This window comes from Ictidomys tridecemlineatus, chromosome 7, assembly GCF_052094955.1.
Source record: "Ictidomys tridecemlineatus isolate mIctTri1 chromosome 7, mIctTri1.hap1, whole genome shotgun sequence".
Classification (NCBI taxonomy): Eukaryota; Metazoa; Chordata; class Mammalia; order Rodentia; family Sciuridae; genus Ictidomys; species Ictidomys tridecemlineatus.
In genome coordinates, this window is record NC_135483.1 from 145,227,760 (window position 1) to 145,249,931 (window position 22,172).

Below are 22,172 nucleotides of genomic sequence, written 5' to 3' on the forward strand. Positions count from 1 at the left end.
CTACCTTTTGGCTATTATCAGTTATGTTACGATAAACATCCTTGTACTAATTGTTGTGTGGACACAGTGTTTTCATTTTTCTTAGATATATATCTGAAGCTATTTTGGGTCTCTTATTTTTCCAGATGAATTTCATGATTGCTTTTTCTGTTTCTCTGAGGAATGTCATTGGGATTTTTATCAGATTTGCATTAAATCTATATAGTATGGTAGTATGGTCATTTTGACAATATTAATTCTGTCTATTCAAGAACAAGGTCTTTCTATCTTCTAAGGTCTTCTTTATTTTTTTTCTTTAGTGTTCAGTAATTTTCATTGTAGAGGTCTTTCATCTCTTTTGTTGATTCTCAAGTATTTTATTTTATTTTATTTTTTTTGAGGCTATTGTAAATGGGATAGTTTTCCTCATTTCTGTTTCAGAGGATTTGTTACTGATATACAGAAATGCCTTTGATTTATGGGTGTTGATTTTATATTCTGCTGCTTTGCTGAATTTATGTATTAGAAGTTTCCTGATGAGATTTTTTTTGGATCCTCTGGGTATAGAATCATGTCTTCAGCAAATAGTGATAGTTTGAGTTCTTCTTTTTCTATCTATATCCCTTTAATTTTTTTCATATGTCTAATTGCTATGGCTAGAGTTTCAAGAACTATGTTAAATAGAAGTGATCAAAGAAGGCATCCCTGTCTTGTTCCAGTTTTTAGAGGGAATTCTTTCCATTTTCTCCATTTAGAATGATGTTGGCCTTGGGCTTAGCATAGATAACTTTTGCAATGTTGAGATATGTTCCTGTTATCCCTAGTTTTTCTAGTGTTTTGAACATGAAGAGGTGCGGTATTTTGTCAAATGCTTTTTCCACACCAGTTGAGATGATCATATGATTCTTTTCTTTAAATCTATTGATGTGATGAATTACATTAATTGATATCCATATGTTGAACCAACCTTGCATCCCTGGTATGAGCCCCATTTGATTGTGGTGCACCAACTTTTTGATATGTTTTTGTATTCGATTTGTCAGAATTTTGGCATCTATATTCATTAGAGATATTGGTCTGAAGTTTTCTTTCTTTGATGTGTCTGTGCCTGGTTTTGGAATCAGGGTGATAATGGCCTCGTATAATGAATTTGGAAGTGTTCCCTCTTTTTCTGTTTCATGAAATAATTTGAGGAGTGTTGGTATTAGTTCTTCTTTGAAAGTCTTGTAGAACTCAGCTGTGTATCCATCTGGTCCTGGGCTTTTTCTTGGTTGGTAGGCTTCTGATGGAGTCTTCTATTTCATTGCTTGAAATTGATCTGTTTAGGGCTGGGGATGTGGCTCAAGCGGTAGCTCGCTCGCCTGGCATGCATGCGGCCCGGGTTCCATCCTCCGCACCACATAAAAACAAAGATGTTGTGTCTGCCGAAAACTAAAAATAAAATAAAATATTAAAATTCTCTCTCTCTCTCTCTCTCTCTCTCTCTCTCTCTCTCTCTCTCTCTCTCTCTCTCTCCTCTCTCCCTCTCTCCCTCTCCCTCTCCCCCTCCCTCCCTCCCTCCTTCCCCTCTCTCTCAAAAAAAAAAAAAGAAATTGATCTGTTTAACTTGTGCATATAATTCTGATTCATTTTGGGCAAACTGAATCATAGGACTCTAGAAATTTGTCAGTGCCTTTGATATTTTCTGTTTTATTGGAGTACAATTTTCAAAATAATTTCTAATTATATTCTGTATTTCTTTAGTGTCTGTTGTGATATTTCCTTTTTCATCACAGATGTTAGTAATTTGAGTTTTCTCTCTCCTTCTCTTTGTGAGCATGGCTAAGGGATTATCAATTATTTATTCAAAGACCAATTTTTTGTTTTGTCAGTTTTTTCAGTTGTTTTTTGTTTGTTTGTTTGTTTCAATTTCATTGATTTTAGCTCTTGAATTATTTCCTGTCTTCTGCTAATTTTGGTGTTGGTTTGTTCTTATTTTTCGTGGGCTTTGAGATATAATATTAGGTCATTTATTTGTTGACTTTTTCTTCTTTTATGTAATGAACTCCATGCAATGAACTTTCCTTTTAGTACTGCCTTCATAGTGTCCTAGATATTTTGATATGTTATGTCAGTGTTCTCATTTACCGCTAAGAATTTTTTAATCTCCTCCTTGATGTCTTTTGCAACTTATTGTTCATTCAGTAGCGTATTGTTTAGTCCCCAGGTGTTGGAGTAGCTTTTATTTTTTATATTATCATTAATTTTCTAATTGCATTTTATTATGATCTGATAGAATGCATACTTTTTTGTATTTGCCAAGAGTTGCTTTGTGGCATAATATATTGTCTGTTTTAGAGAAGATTCCATGTGCTGCTGAGAAGAATATATATTCACTTGCTGAAGGATGAAATAGTCTATATATGTCAGTTAAGTCTACGTTATTGATGTATTATTGAATTCTGTAGTTTCTTTGTTCAGCTTTTGTTTGAAAGATCTATCCAGTGGTGAAAGAGATGTGTTAAAGTTACCCAGAATTATTGTGTTGTGGTCTATTTGACTCTTGAACTTGAGAACTCGAGTTTGTTTGCTGAACATAGATGCTCCATTGTTTGGTGCATATATATATATATATATATTTATTTATTTATAATTGTTATGTCTTGTTGATGTATGGTTCCCTTGAGTAGTATGTAGTGTCCTTCTTTATCACTTTTGATTAATTTAGCTTGAAGTATATATATATATATATCTATATATATATATATATATATATCTATATATATATATATATATTTTTTTTTTTTTTTAAGAAACCCCTGCTTTCTTCTGCAGTCCATGTGAGTGATATGAGTTTTCCCAACCTTTCACCTCCAGTGTGTGGGTGTCTTTTCCTGTTAGATGAGTCTCTTGGAGGCAGCAAATTGTTGGGTCTTTTTTTTTTTTTTTTAAATCCAATCTGCCAGTCTATGTCTTTTGATTGGTGAGTTTAGGCCATTAACATTCAGTGTTATTATTGAGACGTGATTTGTATTCCCAGCCCTTTTTGTTTATTTTTTGTATTTAACTTGACTTAGTTTCTCTTTTGATTAGTTTTTCCTTTCGTGTAATCTCCCCCTCTGCTGATTTTCATCATTGTTTTTCATTTCCTCTTTATGGAATATTTTGCCGAGGATGTTCTATAGTGCAGGCTTTCTAGATATAAATTCCTTAACTTTTGTTTATCATGGAAGGTTTTTATTTCGTCTTTAAATCTAAAGCTTAATTCTGCTGAATATTAGATTCTTGGTTGGCATCCATTTTCTTTCAGAGTTTGGTATATGTTGTTCCATGATCTCCTTGCTTTGAGTGTCTGGGTTGAAAAATCTGCTGAGATACAAAGTGTTCTCCTCCTATATGTGATCTGATTCCTCTCTCTTGCAGCTTTTAAGATTCTATCCTTATTCCGTATGCTAGGCATTTTCATTATAATGTGTCTTGGGGTAGATCTCTTGTAATTATGTACATTTGTTATCCTGTAAGCCTCTTATTTTCCAGTTCATTGTTTATGTTTGGGAAATTTTCTGATATTATCTCATGGAAGAGATTGTGCATTCCTTTGGTTTGAAACTCTGTGTCTTCCTCTGTCCCAATAATTCTTAGATTTGGTCTTTTGATGCTATCCCATAATTCTTGGATGTTCTGTTCATAGTTTCTTACTATCTTCACTGTGTGGTCAACTTTATTTTCCAGATTGTGTAGTTTGTCTTCATTAATTGATGTTCCGTCTTCCAAGTGATCTAGCCTGTTGCTGATGCTTTCTCTTGAGTTTTTTATTTGGTTTATTATTTCCTTCATTTCAAGGATTTCTGATTGGTTATTTTTCAGAGTCTCTATATCTTTCTTGAAATAATCTTTTGCTGCCTGTATTTACTCCCTTATCTCTTTGTTTGATCAATTTTTGCCTCTATTTGCTCATTTAAGTCATTCTTTAATTCACAGATCATTTTAATTATGAACATTCTGAACTCCTTCTCTGACACTTCATCAACCTCACTGTCCATTGGATCTGTTATTATCCTGGTTTGTTTGGGGCACTTTCCTCCCTTGTTTTTTCATATTGTCTATGTGTCTTCCCTTCTTACAGTGTGGATCTGAGATATTACAGTTTCTATCCTATAATCTTGTAGTATCCTTATAAATTATCTGTACCTAATCTTGATGCTGGGCTTCCAGACCCTGCAGGTGTCCCATGATGGATGTTACTGCAATAAAGGTGGTGGCGGCAATGGGGGAGATAACTCAAGATAGCAGTGGAGGTGCCCCAAGGTAAATGCAAGGTCTTTTAGAGATGGGGCTGAGATGCTGGGCCTTCCACTGGCTTTGGGATGTCTGCCGTGAGACATAGCTGCTTCTAGGCCCTGTCTGTTTTTGAAAGGTAGAGGCTATTGCATGGGGAAGAGTATGGCGATGTTAGCAGTGTCCCAGGATGGAAGTGGGTTAGGCCTGGGCTCCCAGGTGTGTGTGTGTGTGTGTGTGTAGGGTGTTATGGATCTAAACCTACCCTGGGCCTGGTTCCTGTGCAGGTGAGCAGAGGTGGATCTGGACTGGGCCTGAGCTGTGGCAGGGTTCTTCTGGTTGGAGGAAGTGGTCCTGTGCCAGAGCCTGAGCTCCAGGGGGTATCTGCTGGTGGTGGGATGGATCTAGGCCTATCCTGGGCCTGGGTCCTGTGCAGGTCTACAGTGTTATTTTTTTAGGATTTTTGTGTTCATATTCATAAGAGATACTGATTTGTCATTTTTTTTTCTTGTGATGTCTTTGTCTGATGGCATTGGAATAATATAATACTGGCCTCATACAATGAGCTGGGAAGTGTTCTTACCTCTTCCACTTTTTGAAAGAATTTGTGAAGAATTGGTATTAATTCCTTAAGTACTTGACAGGATTAAGCAGTAAAACCATCTGTGCCTTGGCGTTCTTTATGAGTATTTTTAGATTATTCATTACTAATTTGAATTAGATTATCTACTTTTTCTTGAGTCAGTTTCAGTAGTTTGTTTCCCTTCTAGGAATTTGTCTGTTTTACCTCCATTGTGTAATTTATTGCCATCGTGTTTACGGTTCATAGCATTCCTTTATAATCTTTCTTATTTTTGTAGATTTGGTAGTAATGTCCCCCATTTCATGCCTGATTCTAGTAATTGGTTCATTTTTGTTCAGCTAACAGTTTGTTAATTTTGTTGATCTCATTAATATCACTTCTAGTTTTAGTTTCTTTTGCTTGCTTTATTTAGGTTTAGTTTGCTTTTCATTTTCTAGGTGGGAGGTCAGGTTATTGATTTGATATCTTCAGTATTTTAAAAAAGAGACTTTATTTATAATAATATATTTCCTATTTTAGGTGTTGCTTTAGCTGTGTTTGATGAGTTTTAGTATGTTGTATCTTATTTACATTCTTATCAAACTATTTTCTAATTTCCCTATTTATTTGTTCTCTTACCTATTGATTATTTAGGAATGTATTTAGTTTCGACATATTTGTAAGCTTCCCAGATTTCTTTCTTATTGGGTTCTTATTTCATTCTACTATGGTCACATAACATACTTTGTACTATTTTAAGTTTTGAAAATTTGTTTGATTTGTTTTATGGCCTAGCTAGTATGTGGTCTGTTCTGGAGAATGTTCTTTATGAACCTTAAATGAATATATGTTTTGCTGTTGTTGAGTTAAAGGTTCTAGTTTTGTAGATTTATAGTGTTATTAATCTTTTCTTTCTTTGTTGCTCTTATGCTTAGTTGTTAAGACTATTATTGAAGGTAGGGTATTGATGTCTCCCAACTACTACTAAGTTTCCAAATTACCTGTTTCACCTAGCTCTTCCTGTATTATTATGTCCTGTTCTTAGGTACATACCTGTGATAATTGTATGTCTTTCTGCAGTTTATTATTGTACAGTATCCTTCTTTAATAACATTTTTGTTTAAAGTCTGTTTTATCATTATTAGTATTTAGCCTCTCCACCTTTTCTTTCTTTTTAATTATTTTTAGTTGTAGTTGGATACCTTTATTTGATTTATTTTTATGTAGTGCCAAGGGTCAAACCCAGTGCCTTACATAATGCTAGGCAAGTGCTCTCCCACTGAGCTACAACCCTAGACCTCTCCACCTTTCTTGTTGTTGCTATTTTTATGATATCTTTTCCCATATTTCAATCTAATTGTATCTCTGAATTTAAAGTGTGTGTCCTCTAGCAACAGACAGTTTGATTTTTCTTTAAATCTAGTTGTACCATCTCTTTTTCTTTTGGATACTTAGTATATTAACATTTAATGTTATTGCTGTAGTTATACTGATGTCTACCATATTCCCCCCCAGTAGGTCTTATGTCTTTCTGTTTCTCTGTTCTTCCATTATTGCTTTCCTTTGCATTAGTGAGTATTTTTTAATCTGGCACTTTAAATGCCTTAGTGGTATTTTTAGTGTGCCTTTTAAAGTTATTTGAAGACTTTTTGCCTTGTCTTTGAGCATTTTTACTATTATGTGTCTGTTTATGAATATTTTCATGTTCATCCTACTTGGAATTTGTTCCATTCCCTTAACGTATATGATAGTGTTAGGAAGTTTTTTTTTAAAAATAATCTGTCTCTGGTCTCTTTCTAGTACTTCCATTGTACATGTAGTAGTGTGGTTAATGGTTATTCATATTTCTCTGAGGCTCCATTCATTTATATTTGTTGTTCTATTTGTTCTTTGTATTGCATAATTTCTATCAATGTATTTTCAAGTTCGTTCTTTGTTATGCCAGATCACATCTGTTGTTGAGCACCCTGTCAGTGAATTTTTCATTTCAGTTATTATACTTAGTAACTCCAGAATTTCCATTTTGTTTTTTTGAATGATTTCTCTCTTGAAAATTCGTATTGGTGTAACATCAGCATATCTTTTTTTTTTTTTTTTTACTTTTTTGAATCATGAATCATGGTTTATCTTAGTCTTTTGAACACATTTATACTGACTATTTTGAATTCTTTTTCAAATATGATATCTAGTTACTTCACAGGCAGTTTCCAGTTTCTTTTTTTCTTCTAGTATATGGCTTATACTTTCTTCTTTTGTTGTAAGCATCAAATTTTTTTTTGTTTTTATAAACTGAATGTTTTATGTAATATATTGAAACAACTCTGTATATTGTCCTCCCACCCCAGAATTGGTTTTTATTTGCTGAGGGACTGACTGTATGATTTTAGTGAGGTCCTTTTCCTCATACTTTTCTTTTTTGCACTGTTAACTTTCTGATATTGTTCCTCTGGTGATGCACTTTAGGTATGGCTACAGTTCCTGGGGATGGCAGTATGACAGGGATTTCTTTGATATCCTTTTTGCTTAACCACATTTAGCTTTTAATGGCCACTGATTGCAAGCTGATTATGCTGATGTTTTCAAAAATGTTCGGGGGCATAAAATGATCTACAGACTAATCTAGGTAAATTCAATCTCCTTAGAAGGGATAGTTTGAGTTTGTTTTTTGTTTGAGTCTAGAAAGGGTCCTCCACAATATCTCTTTCCCAGGGCAAACTAGACAGCTTGCAGTTTAGTCTGTTTCCAGTGAATCTGTGTATCCATTCTATCGATAGGCAGATGCTTCACTTCACTCCATCCTTCGTTCTTTTTGAGACTATTCATAGGCTTAATCTTCCCCATGTTGTGTTGCAAGTAATTTTCCTTTGGTAAAAGGTTAGTTAGGAGTTATCTGTCTCATGCCCCCTACACTATTCCTTGACCCATGTAAAAATCTTTGAACTAGGGCTCTGGGGATGGGGGTAGAGATAGTGGCATGCTTCTATCTGAGTGACACCCTGCTTTAGAAGCTGAGTGCTGAGGGCAAGTGAATAAGGGAAAGTAGGCCATCTAGGTTTGCTATTCCTGGCAAGACATCAGCCCTGTTATAAGGCAGAGCAAGGATGATTGGGACCCAATTATTAGTGTGACCTATTCAAGGGAGAACAACTGTACCAGCGGTTCTGAAATTCAGAGAAGTGAGTTTTACCTGTTGGCTGCATGGCTGCATACTTCTGGAACTTAATTTCGGGAAAAGGTAGCTGGCAATCAGGTAATATATGAAATAGGATCAGAAATTTTCTTTGAAATTGTTTTTAGGTATTTGAGGCATCAGAGTAATGCCTCTCTGTCTTTTCTTTGTGTATGTATATGTATATTTATAGCAGCATTATTCATTGTAGCCAAAAAGGAGGATCCCATGTGTCTATCACTGATAGCTGAACAAAATGAGTCATACCATATAGTGGCACGTTTGGCAGTAAAAAGGAATGAAATACTAATATATGCTATAACAAGTGAACCTTAAAAACATAGTTAAGTGAAGGAAAGCTATCACAAGACTACATACTGTGAGATTCCTCTTATATGAAATGTCTAGAATATGCAAATTTTAGACAAAATAGATTCGTGATTGACTAGGGCTAGGGTGTGGGTGCAGAAATGGGGTGTGACTGTTTAATAAGTACAGGTTTATTTTGGGGGATGATGAAAGTAGTCTAAACTTAGATTATAGTGATAGTTATACATATCTGTGAATATACTACAAACCATTGAAGTTTGCACTTTAAACAGGTGAATTTCATTATCTACATTATATCTTAATAAAGATGCTAAAACAAAAAGAAAGTTTTTTATTTAGGTTTTATTTTGAATTTTATGAGACATCTGTTTTACATTCAAATATCAATCAGGCCAACTTGTAGAGCTTTTGTGATCATATAGATTATAAGAGGTTCATATTTTATAATTTCAGTTTAAAAATCAAGTGTATTTGTGGTGAATATATTGTAATCTATACAATATAATTTACTTTTGATTAACTCATACTGGTTTTCATCTTGTATTATATATTGACAAGTTCTAGGCAAATCATAAAATTTATTGGTAGTTTTGATTTTGTGATAACTTTTATTCTGATGTTGTAATTAAGTTCTCTATTTTTAATGATTTCCCACTTTACACTTTTAAAACAGTCTTTTAAAATGATTCTCAGAAATTTTACTAGTAGTGTAATTTATTTCTACCATTGTACATTAGAAACCACTGACTTGGAAAGGTTGGCTTTGTAAATATATTCCTTTTTAACCATGTTTCTTCAAATATTTTGTTAGAAATATTTAGGTCAGGGTTATATTTAACATTTTTTTCATCTCTGATTAATCCCTTATGTCTCCTATGATAAAGAAAAACATTTGTTTCATTAGTGGTCCTCCTATGCTAGATATTTATAAACTTTTGTCTCTGATATGTCTTTTGATTTCTTATAAGGGCATCACAGTAATGCCTCTATCTTTCCTTTGAATCAGTTCTTAGGAAAAATGGCTAGGTAATATTTCCTTAAATTTCTTCTGTCATCTTTAGTTTTCAAGGAAGTTAGGTTCTTTTGCCCCAATAAATTATTTTCATAGTAAAAACAGGCACACATATCAAATATACTTTTGTGTTAAAACAGATGAAATATAAAAACCTGTATTTTTTCCAAAATTTTTTCTTTTAGTAAGTTGTAATATTTTTAAAATCCACTTAAAAGTAACCCTCTTAGAGGTTACTTTAAAATATTTGTATGTAAATAAAAAAGTCTATTCTAAAAACTTTTCTTGAAATTATAAAATTTGCTTAATTGTTTATCTAAAAAGACTTGGTTAGCTTTTGTTCCCCAAAGAGAATAAATTAAATAGATTTAAATATGGATAATAGAATAAATTAAAAGAATAAATAGATTAAATAGATTTAAACATGATTTAGAAAATTGTCATGTGATATATTGGATTATTCCCCCTTCTTTTTCAGGAACTCTTGGTGTAATAACAGAAGCTACAATAAAAATCAGACCAACCCCTGAATACCAAAAGTATGGCTCGGTAGCTTTCCCTAATTTTGAACAAGGAGTAGCCTGTTTAAGAGAAATTGCAAAACAGGTAAAAACAAAAACAAAAACAAAAACAAAAATAATAAGAAAATATATTTATACTTTTAAAATTCTGCTGCGTAATTGTTGAAATGTTTTAAGTAATCTTCATATTCAGTTGTATTATATTTGTGATTTTTACCCAGTTCTCTATGAAAGGATAGTGCTATAAAATCACCCCTTTAAGTGCAGTTACTATTACTTTCAGTAATTATATTGTTATCACACCTATTTCGTGGTTTAAAAAGGGATGTGTGATTTTAAGCCAAGGTAAGATATGTACTTGGATTGTGGCTTTGAATGACTCTGCCTTTTATTAGATATTCTATTTCTTAAGTTGTTGTTGGGTAAGATATTTTGTGATTAAAGTGATTTTTAATTTATCTTAAGACATTTTTTGAAATTAGAGTAATGTCTGAATATCAGTGACCCTGAAATTTAGAAATGAAATGTAGACAATTAGACTTCCATCAGTAAATAGAATATGCTGCTAGGCTTTACTTTGTTTTATAATATTACTTAAGCTATTGTTTAAGTAATATAAAATAATATAGTATAAAACAATATGTTTAACTATAAGCTAAAAAGAATTCCCATTTTCTTCTCCCTTAAAAAGAGATATATTGTTAAGTGTTTTTCAAAAGACTAATAATGCCTAGAAATCATATTTCTGTTTTCTATGTATTAGTATGGAAATTCCTGCATTTGTTCATTGTTTGAACCGGAATAGTTTGTAATTCTTTCTCAACATTTCTCAGCAGGAAGGAAGTTAAGGGTATGTACTTAGCCTTTTTCTTTAAACTCCTAGAGCTCTTTAATACTTACTGTTATCCATATTTAAATAGAATCTTGTGAGCAAGGGAGTTTTTCAGTGTGACCCAGTATCTAAGTTTCTCAGTGTCCAGGTGGAGGGAGTCTGATAAACAAATGAAAATAACTAACAAGTAGTCTGTCTTCATCTTGGACTTTGTAAGATACTGAAAGGGAAAATGGCAAATAGTTTCATCTTCCCACCATCCCAAGACAACCACTATTGGTGTTTAAAGGAAATTATCAACACACACACGTGTGTGTATACTATTTCTAGTACTCTTGATTGCATATGCTCAGTTTTGCTTTCTGAGACACCATTCTGTTAATTTTGCATTTTCAATAATTTCATCTGTTTTTGAGAAGCTTCTTTATCACAGTTAGATTGCTAGACTTAACATAGGCCCCTTAATCTTGATTATTGTCTATCTGCTCTTGGGGTGGAGAGAAGATTTTAAAAAGAAAATGGTGAACATTTTTGGACTGTGACAGGTTACTTTGGTGTTAATGCAGAAATAAATATTGACAGTTGAAATTTTTGCCTAAAAGCCCTAATTCACTACAACCTTGATGATACTATATTATCATTAGGCAGCTAGAGTATATAATTTGACATCACATTTACCAAAATGATTATTGGCAGTAATATTTAAAGCAGGAATATTAAGGAGGCATGGAAATAAGTTTTAGGAGTAAATAGTATTTCTTGTGCTAAAATAATGTATAAGAAATGAAGTTCAAGTTGTTCTGATGCATGTGTGTAAAACATTTCCATCACTTTTGAAGACCAAGGAAAACATGGTAACTTTATATGTAAGCTACCTGAAGTATTAAGAAGCAAAGAAACTGTGTACAGAGCTTTACAGTTTTGCTTATGAGTTGATACCTTAGAAGAATGGGAAGTTCATCAATTAAAAACAAAATCAAAGAATTTTCAGAATAAATTCTGTATTCTTGTTAATTTCAGATCTTAATGAGTGATTTTTTATTCAGATATTTTCACTTTGAATTATAATCTACCTTATGTGTTAAATTCTTTTATTTCCCCTGCATGTTTTATCTAGCTTGACAATTTCCCACCAAAAAGCTCATTAAAGATACAGTTTACATTATCTCTTGTTCAAGGTTTGAACAACATATTTCTTTTTTTTTCTTAAAATCTTTCTTTTTTTTTATTGGTTGTTCACAACATTACAAAGCTCTTGACATATTATATTTCATACATTAGATTGAAGTAGGTTATGAACTCCCAATTTTACCCCAAATGCAGATTGCAGAATCACGTCGGTTACACATCCACAATTTTACATAATGCCCTATTAGTAATTGTTGTATTCTGCTACCTTTCCTATCCCCTACTATCCCCTCTCCCTTTCCCTCACATCTTCTCTCTCTACCCCATCTACTGTAATTCATTTCTCTCCTTGTTTATTTTCCCATTCCCCTCACAATCTCTTATATGTAATTTTGTATAGCAGTGAGGGTCTCCGTTCATTTCCATGCAATTTTCCTTTTCTCTCCCTTTCCCTCCCATCTCGTGTCTCTGTTTAATGTTAATCTTTTCTTCATGCTCTTCCTCCCTGCTCTGTTCATAGTTGCTCTCATAATATCAAAGAAGACATTTGGTATTTGTTTTTTGGGGATTGGCTAGCTTCACTAAGCATAATCTGCTAATTATTAGTATTTCCTCCATTTTATGGCAAAATAAATATGAATGACAAGTTAGAATTTTAAAAATTATAGTTATAAAAGTAGTTTGAATTTTTTTTCTTTCTTTTCTTTTTTTTTTTTTTGTGGTGCTGGGGACTGAACCCAGGGCCTTATGCATGAGAGGCATGTACTGTACCATCTGAGCTATATCCCCAGCCCTTATTTGTTTTTGTTTTGTTTTGTTTTTAAACAAAAGACCTCAGTGAGATCATGTTTACTCAACACTGTCCCTTCATGATATATGCACTATAAGAACACAGATTCAGTTGACTCATTAAAAAATACTATGTGATCTTTGGAGTAGATGTGTACACATTTTATGCTTTCCCGAGTGTTCCATCAACTTTTGCACATTATAAATATATGTAAATCTATGTTACATTTCATCACAAGAAGTGATGTACAGATGAATCAAAATCTTAAGTTTGTGATTTCATTAGAATGGAAATGTTAAATTTAAACATACATGGTATGGTCGGTGCAGTCTGGTGCTGTATTTGTTACAATTTGTGACGCTCCTGATAGAAAGTGATAAAAGAGGAGTTACCTGTGTCATTGAATAGTGGGTGATAGATTTTTTTCTTTTTCTTGTGTAAATCTGTAAAATTTGTATTTTTATTTATTTAAAAAAGTTCTTAGGATACTCAAAAATTCTTAGAATTCACTATATAAAATTATGCTGCATTTATATCTTGGATTAAATAAGTAATGATTGAATTTATCTAATTCTAGATAGGGAAGAGGGGTGGGAGGGAAAAGGAGGGGGCAAGGGATAGCAAGGGCAGTGGAATGTGATGGACATCATTATCCAGAGTACATGTATAAAGACTTGAATTGGATGTCAACATAATTTGTATATAAACAGAGATATGAAAAATTGTGGTATATATGTGTAGTAAGAATTGTAATGCAAAAAACAAAGTACATATATAAAGGCATGAATTGGCGTGAACATACTCTATATACAAAGATGAAAAATTTTACTGCATATGTGTAATAAGAATTGTAATGCATTCCACTGTCGTGTATTTAAAAAATAAAATCAATAAAACTAAAAAAAATTAAATAAAAAATAAAGGTAATGATTAATAGAAAGTACCACCCTGTGATTAAAAAGCAAGTCAAAAAGAAAACACTTTTCTGATAGTTTTGACAGTTTGGTTTCATGTAGTTAGTAGTAGATAATCTCTAGAGACAAATGCTGTGGTCTTAGAACTGATTCAAAAGTCCAGAGAGACAATATTTTATTCTCGAATATTACTCTTATGCATTATAAAGATGCTAAGAAACATTACTTCAATTTGGAGATATTACATTATTTGGGGAAATTAAGTATTTTACTTCTCTTATGATATGTAGTAGAAAAGCATTAAATGTTTACCTGGAAATGGATAAAGGATTGTATAATGGTTTAGGGATATTTGCATATCAATTTACAGAGTGTGCAAATCTCATATGTCAAGAGCAAGATACTATTTGCTGCTTTCCTTTGTAACAGTATTCTCAGGAAGAAAAAGTGAGGAAATTATCAGATATTGGCACTAGTCATTGTTCAATTTGGGATTTGAAATTTCTGCTGATAGCAGGCAAATTAAGATCCATTAAAATAGATGGTACATGGTTTATAATTGTGCCAAATTCTTGATTGAATAATGAGTTGTTTGCTTGTAATTCCTCACTGTCATTTTCAAAGCACTTCAATTTTTTGCAGTATTTTCAGACTCAAGTTGCTTTTGGAATGGGAAACTGTATTTTGGATGAATATCTTTTGGAAAGGAGTATACATGATTGTTCACAAATAGCAAAGTGGACTCTGTGTATACTTTTTATTACTATTCTTACTGAGGGAAATAAATAAGCTACCATACACTGGCAGCAGAAGGATTCTACTAAGGTTTCTCTCATATTTGCCCATGTGAGGAATTGCCCCTTTCAATACTTCACTGTCTTATGAGGAGCTAGAAAGGAAGATTTAGTGGAAGATTAATGTGATTCTTTCTCATAAGTGGCAGTTCAGTATAATCTCCAACTTTACTCAGTAAATGGGTAAGTGAATTTTAAGACTTTCTTAGAAAATAGATTTGTTATAGTAGCCTCTCAAGAAGGGGAAACATGATTTTTTTCTTAAATCAGTGTCATTGTCAGATGTAACATTTTATTATTCTCCTTTCTTGTTTTTCTGGAAATGACAGTGGACATGTCTTTACATGGTTTGAAGGAAAACTGAATGTTGAAACAAGCTTAAAAGCACAGTGTGTGTGTGTGTGTGTGTGTATGGAATTTGTTTAAAAAAATATTTAGGATTTATACGTTATGATATTGAGAAAAGAGCATCTGTTTCAGTAAGAGGAAAATCTGACTATGTTTGGGATGGATTCTACTCATTCCCTTGAAAATTGTGTTTCTCAGTATCAGAACTAGATTTTTAGAATTACAGGGTAAATGATAGCCTTTCGTCTCATTACTTTTTGACAAAGAGTAGCCTTTTCTACTTTCCAGCATTTTTATTTAAACAATTTTAAACTGATTGGTATTTTTTCCTGGTGACCTTAGATCATAATTTAGGAAAGAATAGATCTTGAATTTTTTGTAAAAATTTATCCTGCAGGGGTTCAAATAAATTGAAAAGAGTTAGGCTTACCACATAACTTTGTAAAATATTTTAAACTTCTTTATATTCAGAAGTAATTCTTGGGAATATTTATTACATATAGAAGATGCAATTGTCATTTAAAATCATTTGTGTGTAGAAAGAATAACCTTAATTAATGCTTGGTAATTGAATTTTTTATTGTGTAATCCAGCAAAATGAGGACAACTATAAGACAGACTCTCTATCAGAAGCCACTCAGAGCAAGTTATTTTACTTTTATTAAAGTGAAAAAATAAAAATTATAATTAGGAAACTGACCCTAACTTTTGGCTTTTCCCTTAATATAAGTGGAAGGAAATATTCACACAATAATGTATATTATTTCATTTTTAAAAACTAAGAGATAATTGTCTTTAAAATATAAAAATCTTCTAGTTTACAATAAGACTCTTAGCTGTAAGCTAGTATGTCATTTCCAATATGACCAGCCAGTAATTGTAATAGTCGTAAATATTATATGATTTCATCTATAATATCAACTCTGACTTAAAAGTTAGAGGAAGAATCTGTCTACATTTAAAGTTTTTATTTCTAGATATTTTTACTCAATAGATTTCTTTCAGCCTTTTTTTTTAAACTTTTATTTTTATTAATTTTATCATTGCGTTTTGAAGTGCTCTGTTCTTAGTGCAACGCACACATAGTGCAGTGGATAGTATGCAAGTTAAGTGGATGGGATTCCTCTCCTGGTAATCACTAAGAATATTGCATATCATGATAAATTCTCCTTTTAAATTTTTGTATGGCATTGCACATGGGGTTTAGTATTGAAGTATTTGCTTCTGATGCAATATGAGATAAATTCACTATCTCTGATATAGTGTTTAGACTGAAGAATTTGGGCTGTTCTAGACAGAAAGTTTGATTTATGTTTTGAATAAATAAACCTTATTAGTTTAACGATGACTCATTCCTTAGCTGTGGTTCCAGATACTGGACCATTCAGTGCTAATCTTTTTATAGTTTATCCATAAAAAGTTAGAGTAGTAGATATGCTGCAGACATTTGAAATGTATGTTAGCATTGAATTTCTTTTGCCAATAGCTAGATAATTAAGAGACATCTTCCCAAATGATATATGTATATCATCTGAAATGCAAATTATGATTTTCTCTATGACAAATGAAAGCATAACTTAGTGCCAGAAAAATAAATTTTACAGACAGCTTTTGGTGTGTTTTGTATAGGGACTTTTTTAAAAAAATAAAATTGTTGGATAAGAAATCTGTTGGTTCTTGGGTTAGTGCAGAAAATACTACCAATACTTAGTAAAATAAGATTCAACAGAATGATTATTTTTTATTTATTAGGTTATATATTCAAGTAAATTCCTGGTTGTAGCATCCTGGGAAGAAATTGCCAGCACTTTCACTTAGTTCATCTTATATCTATATTTTAAGGTCAGAGTGATTATTTATTTCTAAAATGTCCAAGTGAAATAAAGATACAGATATACTTTCATTAGTTAATAATAGGTTTTTTTTATAGTTTTTTTGACTGTTTACTAACTATGAAGTATACTCAGGTACCAGTCAGGATACATGAGAGATCCTAGTAAGTGCATATAATTTATTTCATTAACTCCCATTCGAGTGAGCAATTTTTTTTGGAGAATTGTTAAATTCTTTTAATTTTTTTAAATTAACTTATTAAAATTAGTTAAAAGATTCCTTCTCAGGTTAGTTCTGATCACCTACCAGCAGAGGTCACTTTTACTGAAGGGCCTTTTATCCCCCTTTCCTTATCTGTGGAATATAGTATTCTTAGTCCAGCATATTACAATAGTGTAGTAATGAATTTAGATTTTCAGTTATTAGCATTTGTGCTGTCTCTACTTCTAAAGGCAATCTTTTGAGTGCTTTTAACCTCCCTAGTTAGTTTTAAAGCAATGGTGATATAATCAAATCTTAAACATAGAGTATATCAGATTGAATAATGTTTTTTAAGAATAGTAACATTATTTTAATCCTTTGATTATAGAAATTTCTATTTAATTAGTTGCAATGACTTTAATTATTTCAAATTGTAAATAAGCTTTTTGTATATGTAGAATGACACAATGATTTACAAATTATTAGTTGCCAGAGAATCACAAACTAATTTAGATTAGTTTTTTAAATTTCTGAGTGTTTTACTTATCAGAATATGACAGTAACTGAAAACTCTACTTAGCAACCTTTGAAAACCCTGGCATGATTACAATATGAAACTTTAAAGCTCTTACTTTGCATTTGATAATTTCAGAAAAGTAAATGTTATTTAGAATACAATTTTTTTAGCTGCTTGCTTATTCTTTTATAATAGTCTGTTCTCATATACTGTACTTCCTCAATGTAAATGGGAATAGTGTACTAACTAGTTTATGTGACTCACTTGTCAAAAATCATAGTTAAAATCACAGTCAGTTTAACTGAATATTGGTAGCTGTGTGTATAGCAAGTGCCCTGAAACTTTATTAGCTCTCTTTCCAGTTCTTTAATTTGGAAACTTAAAACATATAAAATATTTAAAAGAATAGCACAGCAATCACCTGTATATCCACCTTGTATATCCAGCAATTATTAATGTTTTACAGTATTTTTCTTTGTGTATATATATATGTTGTCTAGGCCATTGGAAATTAAGTGACAGACATCATGACCCTTGACCTCTAAACACTTCAGCATCTATCTCCTGAAACATAGAATAGTACCATTATCATATCTAAGAAACTATGCAGTAATTTTCTAATGCCAGCTAATTACAATTCTCTATTCAAATTATTCCACTTGTCCCTCAAATATATTTTATAGAGAGTATTTGCAAACTAATATTTAATCAGAATCTGCATATTGTACTTCAATTGCTTTACAGATTTAGTACCAATAGAAATTTATTTAACGTAGTATCTTTTCTTCCCGTTTTCAGATACAGATGTATTTATGTTGGTTGTTTTCATTAAGAACACCTGATATTGATACAGGTGAAGTAGAATCTGGTTGCAAGTAAGATATGGAATTTACAAGTTGTTGATAGGAGTTTAAAATGTTTTTATTCTAAAAATGAAAAATGGCTCTAAATTCTTTTATATTTTATTAGATATATAAGACATCATAGAAATATGTATGTTATATGGATATTCTGTTTATTTTATGGAGAACAGAAATTTGGTCTAATCAAGCTTCATATGTTTTATTAGAAGTCAATGTACTCATTTTATTAAAAACATTTTAGATTTGTACATATGAAGAAAATGGATTTTCTTTTAGTATTTTGGAAACTGGTAGCATTTTTAGAAGCATAAGCCAAACCACAAAGATTTTTAAACCAAGATTTGAAATTACTCAGGCTGTAAATGTATTTTAAAAATTATTATACTCTTAATAAATTCAGAAAATAGCAAATAAGATAATTTTAATGTAGCTATTGTTTAAAATATGAATCTGAAACTTTGTGTGAATGTGTTTTAAGTGATTTTTTTGGAGGATGTGTGATATACTTGAAATAACGTTCATCTAGGACCCAAGGTATCTTGGTCTTACTTCTGTCTTTGTTATTTAACAGTCATCTGACCTTGGGCAAATATTTTGCCCTCACTGATTCTGGTGTTATTTTCTGTAAAATGGGGGTAATATCAGTTCTGCTATCTTGATAGTGTTGTTTCTTATATGAAATAAAGACATGACAGTAGCTTGGAAACTGTGATTCTTAATAATAATATAAGATGTGGGTTAAATAACTTTACTTACCTCATTTTTAGTATGAAAACTGAGTAAATAAATTGAATCTCTCAAAATAAGAAACATTTAGTCATTTTATTGGGTAAAATAAAATGTGTATTGTATGTTACTATTGTATATTGTTTCTTCTGAGTTTCAGAAATTTATGTTGCTAGAAATTGTTTTGATAAATATTACTCAGAAGATAAATGCTTAAAAATATATAGCATTTGTCAGACTTATGGTATAAAAACACCCCCCCCCTTTTAGTTGTAGATAGACATAATTCCTTTATTGTTTTTAATATGGTGTTGAGGATGGAATCTAGTGCCTCACACATACATACTAGGCAAGCGCTGTATCACTGAGTTACAACTGCAGCCCCTAAAACATTAGCCATGTTGAAAATTTGTATAGAAAATAAAAAATTCCATTTAAGGTTCAGCTCACATGAATATGGAGAAATTACACCTAATGAGAACCTTGCTAGTGTTAGTATTGTGATGTTTTATCATCACCAAATAAATATAAATATAGGCTGGTAATATCCCTCATCCCAAATGCTTGGGATCAGAGATGTTTAAGATTTTGGAGATTTTTAGACTTTGGAATATTTGCATAGACATTACCAGGTGAATATTCTAATCCAGAAATCCAAATGCCCCCAAGTCTGGGAAGTTGGAACTCAGAAAGTTAGTAATTTTGGAGTAATTTGGAGTTCAGATTTTTGGGTTAGGAATGCTTACTTAACCTGTATCTGCTTTCCTTGGTTTTCTTTACTTGCTACTTGTAGTATGTGCCTAAATAACTACAACACTAGTGCAGTTTTTATTCTTCGAATACATTATCTTATCCTTCAGAATTTCATCACTGTTTTCATACAAGTAACCTTGACAGGACTTGCAAATCAGGAAACTGGATGGTTGTTCTATTTAAAATAGGTTATGACAAGGGATAAAAAGAAAGAATTTCAGTTCGTAGAATTGTGACACGGACAACATTTTAGTGCTTTGTCTCCTGAAAATTTTCACCTCCATGTTCCTCATTTAAAAAGTGTTACAAGAACCTAACATAACTAGTTCATAAACAGATAATTATTGAATTAACTGTATTTAGTCTTAAAAATTTCTACTTTGTTCTAAAATAATCCATCTTGAAGTTAGTTCACCTTGAAGCCCAGTTTTCTTTTATGGCATTTCCATAGGTCTTTGCTAGACATAAGCACATCTTATTGCAGAAATTAAAGGTATTGTAGTATGTATTAATCTATTTTGCATGTAGATCTCTCCAGATAATTTAAAGCCACTGATGTTTTATTTATCTTCATAGAATTGTATAAAAAATTCTTGTGTATATTTTTAGGAACTAAGCTCTTAATCTCTTAAATATAGAAAAATATTCATATTCTACTCATCTAGCTTTTTATTGTATTAAACTTATATCACATTCTTCTCTTTTTAAACAGAGATGTGCTCCTGCATCTATTCGCCTCATGGACAACCAGCAGTTTCAGTTTGGTAAGTAAGGAGTGATAATTTTAACATATGCTCATTTATTCTCAAAATTTTCAGCACTAGAAAGATTAATGTCATAGTTCCTGCCATTCAGGAAGCTCTCTCAGACAGTTACATAAATGAATGAGTTCAGTAGTGTTGGAGAGACTATGAAAGAAGACTGCATTGGATCCTGTATAGATTTTTAAGTGAAGGAACAGTTGATTCTATTTGATTTTGTTCAACCTAGGGGTTGAAAGTCAGAAAAGACTTTTAAAGGAGGGTGATACTTGAGCAAAGTCTTAAAAGGTAAATAGAAGTTTGCTCGAGATTATTTCTTCCTTACCACACTCATTCACTTGTAAACAGAAATACGATTTTTTTTCAAGAGACTTAGGCAGGAGTATCAAAAGTTTGAGGGCATTCTGAGCAACTTATTGAGACCCATCTCAAAATACAACAATAATTAAAAAAAGAAGCTGGGGATATAGTTCAGGGTTAGAGTACTTTCTTAGTATGCACAAAGCCTTGGGTTCAATACCCAAGGGCTGCCTCCCCTCCCCCCCCCCAAGTTATGAAACCTCAGTGACATGTTTTAGGATACTGGGAATCATATTGTTTACCTCAAATAGAGGGTAGGACAAGGCTTGTCATATGAAATAAAGCTACATGGGTCATTTAGGGCTTTGCAGAATAGATTTGTATTTTATCTTGTAAGCTATGGGATTTCTTTGTGGAGGGAATAGAATCATCTTTACATTTCAAAAGCTCATTCTGGCAGTTTTGCTCAGGGTGGGTTAGAAGGGTACAGACATGAAACAGCTCAGGAGGCAAATTTTGGGACCCATGAGTAAGGTAGAAATAATGGAAATAGAGTAGAGGATAGATTTTTAAAAATCAGCTAGCCAATTAGATGTGGAAGGCTAAATAAAGGGAAGAGTTGAAGTAAAAATGGTCGATTTGGGGGAAAAATATATTACAATGGATTGTATCTAAGGTGCCATTGGGCTCTTGGGGTGAAGAATTCAGTAGGTATTTGGATCCAAAACCATTTTTCTTTTCTACCTATATGTCTAAATTATTGAACTTTTGATACAATTTATTAATCATGTTTTCAATTCTAGTTTTTTTGTTTCCATATTTTTTTTCACGTGCTGAAATTTACTTTGGGATTTGAGTTTGTAGAATTTAAATACCTTCAAAAGAGTTCCTGAGCCAGGCATGGTGGTGCTGTAATCCCAGCAGCTCAGAAGACAGAGGCAAGAGGATTGTAAGTTCAAAGCTGGCCTCAGCAATTTAGCAAGGCCCTAAGCAACTCAGTGAGACCCTGTCTCTAAATAAAATATGAAAAAGGGCTGGGAATGTGGCTCAGTGGTTGAGTGCCCCTGAGTTCAATCCCTGGTACAAAAACAAAACAAAACAAAACATCAGTTCCTAAAATTATGGAAATTATTGTTCAGTAATAAATACCAAAGGCTAAGGTAGGCAGATTTTATTGTTGTTGTTGCTGTTGTTTTGTTTTATTTTACTTTTTTTGTAGTTTAGGGATTGAACCCAGGGCTTTGCACATGCTAGGAAAGAACCACTGAACCACTGAATTATTCCCCCAGCCCTGAAAGGCAGGCTTTTGTTTGTCATGTCTGAAAGTTGCTTAGGTTTTAATACAGGGAAAAATATTATAGTTATGTAGAAACTTAACTAGGAAAGTCAGGTTTATATCAAGAATTCATTTTTAAATTAGATTCTTTTTATTCACAATTACTTCTTTAAAAAATTACTTTCAACATACTATAGTATTAAGAAACAAAAGTTGATAATTGTATCCTATAAATAATGAGATATTTAAGTCAAATGAAAATCAAGGCTCTAGTATGTTTGGCTTGCTTTTGGAGATCTATAGAGC

The 22,172-nt window shown here is 32.1% G+C and overlaps 1 protein-coding gene across 5 annotated transcripts in view; it reads left to right on the forward strand.

Moving 5' to 3' along the window:
- The window catches only part of Agps (alkylglycerone phosphate synthase), a 128,859-nt gene that overhangs the window by 60,096 nt on the left and 46,591 nt on the right, over positions 1 to 22,172 (forward strand). For all 5 annotated transcript variants that reach the window (XM_078017638.1, XM_005324643.4, XM_078017641.1 and 2 more), the window contains exons 11-12: positions 9,788 to 9,915; positions 20,242 to 20,293. In XM_078017638.1, coding sequence (XP_077873764.1) covers positions 9,788 to 9,915; positions 20,242 to 20,293 — 180 coding nt within the window. The remainder of the gene's footprint in view (positions 1 to 9,787; positions 9,916 to 20,241; positions 20,294 to 22,172) is intronic.